The sequence below is a fragment of the Mus caroli genome, chromosome 4 (genome assembly GCF_900094665.2).
Source record: "Mus caroli chromosome 4, CAROLI_EIJ_v1.1, whole genome shotgun sequence".
Classification (NCBI taxonomy): Eukaryota; Metazoa; Chordata; class Mammalia; order Rodentia; family Muridae; genus Mus; species Mus caroli.
The window spans coordinates 138,453,899-138,458,307 of record NC_034573.1 but is presented as its reverse complement, the minus strand read 5'-3'; the positions used below and the strand labels follow the sequence as shown (position 1 = coordinate 138,458,307).

General features: G+C 54.4%; 1 protein-coding gene across 6 annotated transcripts in view; it reads right to left on the bottom strand.

Moving 5' to 3' along the window:
- Positions 1-3,945, bottom strand: part of Masp2 (mannan binding lectin serine peptidase 2) — a 14,487-nt gene extending 10,542 nt beyond the window's left edge. For 4 of the 6 annotated variants that reach the window (XM_021159504.2, XM_029475969.1, XM_029475972.1 and 1 more), the window contains exons 1-6: positions 3,861-3,945; positions 3,551-3,779; positions 3,262-3,439; positions 2,673-2,804; positions 695-891; positions 283-430 (exon numbers count right to left, since the gene is read on the bottom strand). In XM_021159504.2, coding sequence (XP_021015163.1) covers positions 283-430; positions 695-891; positions 2,673-2,804; positions 3,262-3,439; positions 3,551-3,779; positions 3,861-3,865 — 889 coding nt within the window. In that variant the 5' untranslated portion in view covers positions 3,866-3,945. Of the gene's footprint in view, positions 1-282; positions 431-694; positions 892-2,066; positions 2,236-2,672; positions 2,805-3,261; positions 3,440-3,550; positions 3,780-3,860 lie in introns of those variants that run through there. The other 2 variants (XM_029475970.1, XM_021159506.2) reach the window with 2 other exon arrangements.
- Positions 3,946-4,409: the final 464 nt, after the last annotated feature.

Genomic DNA, 4,409 nt, shown 5'->3' with positions numbered 1-4,409 from the left:
AAAAAAAAAAAAAAAAGAACAAATGATAGACCCTAACTCAGAACACCAGAGTTGAGCAAAGAGGGGGTTGCTTAGGTAAATGGCTGGCTGTGTATGGGGTGGGAGGGGGAAGGGTAATCTGTTGCTGTTTTCCGATCAAGGGCCATCACTTGACGGACCACCCTGCTCAAGCTGGGCTCCCTTCCCTGGCCTGCAATAAAGGAGTCCAATGCTTTGTAGTTTGCTGATGCTGCATAAGGGACACGTTTGCTGCCTGCATCTGAGGGCGGGTCATTCGCTCACCTGTGCTTGTGTAGTGTATCTTCCAGCCTGTGTGGTTCCCTGACTCGTCAGTGGCAAAGGTGATGGTCACCTTGTGGCTGTCAGTTTCAATCCTGGGAGGCAGCGTCTTCCCACAATATGGGCCGTATTCCCCCTTGTCTGTTTGAATCTGAATAAAGAGACTCTGAACCCCCGGGACCTGCTGCAGGGTTCTAGCCCTAGTTAGATGGAAACAAAGTAGCTCGAACTGGCTTGGACAGGCTGAGAACAAAAGGTGGGGTATCAATGCTGAAGCCACAGCCTGGCTTAGACCTACCCGCGGCCCCCGCCCCGCAAAGAAAAGCTGAATGAGGTTCACTAGAGAACAGCCATAGGTGCAGTGTTGAAAGATGGGGGAGGGAAAAGAGCTGTGGCAAGGATGCAAAAGCCAGACCTTGAGGGAGTCATAGGGGCACTGGGCTTCAGGGTGCGTTTCCACATCAAAGGACTCCACGAAGTCCAGGATGACACTGAAGCCGTCCTCCAGGCGGATGCTGTAGGTGCAGCTGGAGAGCTTGGGGTATGGCTGTGGGTACTCAGGGCTACTGAGATACCCAGATCTTCCTGTGAACACCTGGCCTGAACAAAGGGCTGGGAAGAAAGAGGATAGGATAGGGCCGGGGGGCGTGGTGGCGCACGCCTTTAATCCCAGCACTTGGGAGGCAGAGATAGGTGGATTTCTGAGTTCGAGGCCAGCCTGGTCTACAGAGTGAGTTCCAGGACAGCCAGGAAACCCTGTCTCAAAAAACCAAAAAAGGCTCTGCTCCTGGAGGGACACTGGAGGATAGAGAATGCCTGTGACATCTAGATCCTGGGCTTGGTCAAGACCTTGCACTTGACAATCTGCAGAGGCAGGAGAGTACCCCATCTCCCACGCCAAACGATGATGAATGGCAGTGGGGAAGGGGACTCCGTTCTCCTCAGGCTAAAGCGTGATAGTTTTATCTGATGGTTTGCCAGGGCCCAAGCTCCTACTCCAGGGTCAGAATCACAAAGAGGTGGAGAGCAAAGGAAATGGGGCCAGAGGGAGGTGGGCCCTGGAAATAGGAGGCAGGCCACCTCCCCAAGGTCCTAGGATTTCAGGAAAAGGACAGAGGAGGCCCCTTGAACTAAGGGTTTCTTCTGCTCTCACATCACTCAGTGCCCAGCTCAGCAGTTCCCAAGTGAGTCCACAAGGGGGCTTCCACCCATATCTGGCAGGGACTAACCCAGAGACCTTGATCCCAGGTAACAAGCTGAACAGGCCTTTCCCTTAGAAGTGGCCTGGTCTAGGGAAGTTGGTTACCAGTATGTACACAGTCTGTCTTACTTTTTTGGGCTGTCAATCTGCCCTGTGGAGATCAGGCTCCATTTCTGTTCCCTGCCTGCCTGCTCATGGTGGGGACAGGCTGGGAAGGCTTGTAGGAAGCGAAGGCTCTCTGTACTGCCCTCCTTTTGGAAGGCGGCTCCATACAGGCAGAGAGGACATCCCTGGATGCAGGGTGGCTAGCCTGATCCCCCAGTAACACCCCCTTTGGTCTCTGTTCTGAATCAAGCTCCCCGGGACAGGGAACAAAGACCTGCATTGACCTAAAAACAAGAACTGGCTAAAGTGTCCTGAGAGCAGCCCCAGGGAACCCAGTAGAGGTGAGAGGATCTCCGTGTGTGCGCTCAGGGAGTTCCTACCTTCGGGCAGTGAGACGAGGAGGAGGGTTAAGATGAAGGGACTGAGGTTACTCTACTGCCCTCCAAGCCCGTCACCCCAACCCCGGCAAGAGACACACAGCCACAGTGGAAACGGAGGCAGGTTTATTATTGTCATGGGTAAGGTGAATGGGTGATGTAGCTGGCAGTCACTCCAGCCTGACAGAGCAGCATCGTGTGGGCATGTACTGACTGGTATCTGACTCACTGGGGTGGGCGGGCTGGAGCTGGGGGAGGTTTAGAGGCTCTGCTCTGGAAGAGAAATGGAGGGTGGGGAAGCATCAGGAAGGCTGAGGAGAGAAGGGCTAGGGCAAAGGATCAAGAGACAGGGTAGAGGAGGCCAAAGGTTCAGCCGCTGGGGTCGGGAGCCATGGCTCTGAGTGTGTCTACACTCCTATACTTTGAGGTCCTATGGTAGACACTGGAAGCTTAAGGTGTGCCCTGCTTATCCAGGGATACCAAGTCCACCAAGGAAGCACCCAGAAGGAAGAGACAATTGGCTGATGGAACTAGGGGTTCCAAGAGTAGGGGCGGGATCAAAGTCCACCATTGGAGGGAGGGAAAGTGGGAGGAGCTAGACATGCTAATAGTGTTGGAGGGAGCAGAAGAGCCCAGTTCCCTGGGCAGAACAACTCCTGCTTTGGTAGCTGGAATAACTTGGTGTAGATGGGATGCCCCTACCCCCTCACCTGAGCACGTGTGCTTGTTCTGGTGGAGAACGTAGCCCGCTCTGCAAGAGCAATAGTAACCGCCCAAGTAGTTGTGGCAATAATGGTCACAAGGGACTGAGTCTCCCAGAGACACTCTGCATTCATCCACATCTAGGGGAGAGAGGCCAGGCAGACAGGAGGGAAAGAGATGGAACAGAGAGCTCAGACTTTGGTGGCCCTGACCCACTTGATAGGAGGCCTGTTGCTTCGCCTGGGCCCAGAGTTGCAAGTAGCACCGTTGCTAAACCAGTGGCAGGTTAAGTCACCCAGGCAGAGGAGGGAAGAGTCACCATCAATCCAGTGGCAACTGGGTAGAAGCTTTCTGAGCAGAGAGGTTGAGCCACTTGCCTGAGGTCACACTGTCTCTCTCCTTCAGGGACCAGAGAATACAGTCAAGTGGAAGGCTTCAGCCTGTGCAAGCCCTTTGTAACCCGCCTTTCCTGTTAGTTTGACCTGAATCCAGAGCCCAAAGGAGAGGTGGGAAGCAAGAGACCCAAAGATGGGGACAAGGCTAAGACAAGACAGCCACCCAGCTGCATCTGGGCTGCCCAAGCCCACCACTGCTCACCCTCCGCTGCATAGAAGGCCTCAAACCCTGTGAACGGCTTCTCATTGGAGTAGTCAGAGTGGAAGGTGACCTTTAGGCTGGGACCCAGTGAGTAGAAGGTGTCATTGCCAGGTGCCTGCTCAGTGTCTGTACTCTCCTGCCCACACAGTGTGGCCAGCACCTTGGTCCCTGAGCTCAACTGTGGAGTCAGGGGTCAAGGGAGGGAGATTAGAACCAGGCCCAGCCTCCCTTCTGGCCAGCCTTTGCTGTACCTCATAACAAGGTCCCAGCTGAGCACCCCGTCAGATACCTTGACAAAGTCATACTCGCAGCGGTAAGAGAGTTCCAGGTCAAAGTGGGTGAAGTAGAGGCGCAGGCGGTAGCCAGGGGGTGCAGTCAGTGTCCAGGATCGATCCTGATGGTCGGCATACTTCTCTGGGAAGCCAGGGGACGCCAGGCGCCCGAATACAGGTTCAGGCCACTTTGAACCCAAAAGTGTGGCCACCAAACTCCACAGCAGACCCAGGAAGATGAGTAGCCTGTGGGCAGGGAGGGGAGTGACATGAGGGTCCAGGCCTAACTCATTCAGCTTCCCCAGAAGCTATGGGTCGCCCATTCACCTCATAGTGTGCCACCTAGCTCTGCAGGTCCAGCGCCTATCACCTTTGATCTGTTTGTCCAGCACCAGGCCCCACCCCCACAAACCAAGGATTCTGGGAATCTACCCATGGCTCCTGCCTGCCTCCCTTCCAGGCAGGAAGGTTCAGTTCGGTGGCTCTGAGAGCCAGCCTGGTAGTAAAAAAATTTTACTCTCACCCACCATCCACACTTCCTTCCTAGTGGGATCAGGAAGGTCTGGTGGGCCAGAGTCTCAATGATGACGTGGACAGCCTAAGATCCCACCCCCACCCCCACCCCCAACTCAGGGAGAGGCGAAAAAAAGAATAATTTGAGGAAACTCATGAACAAAAGGATACGGAACAGGCATAAGATAAACTGCGGCTACACTTGGGACCATGAGTGGTAGACGCAAGCGGGAGGAATGTCTTGCAGGTGACTTCTAAGCCCAAAGCAGAATTAGAAGCTGGGGTTCCTGGCACCGGTGATCATTGAGAGATAACATGACTCATTTGAAAACAGGGTCTTTCTATTTAGCCCTGACTGGCTTT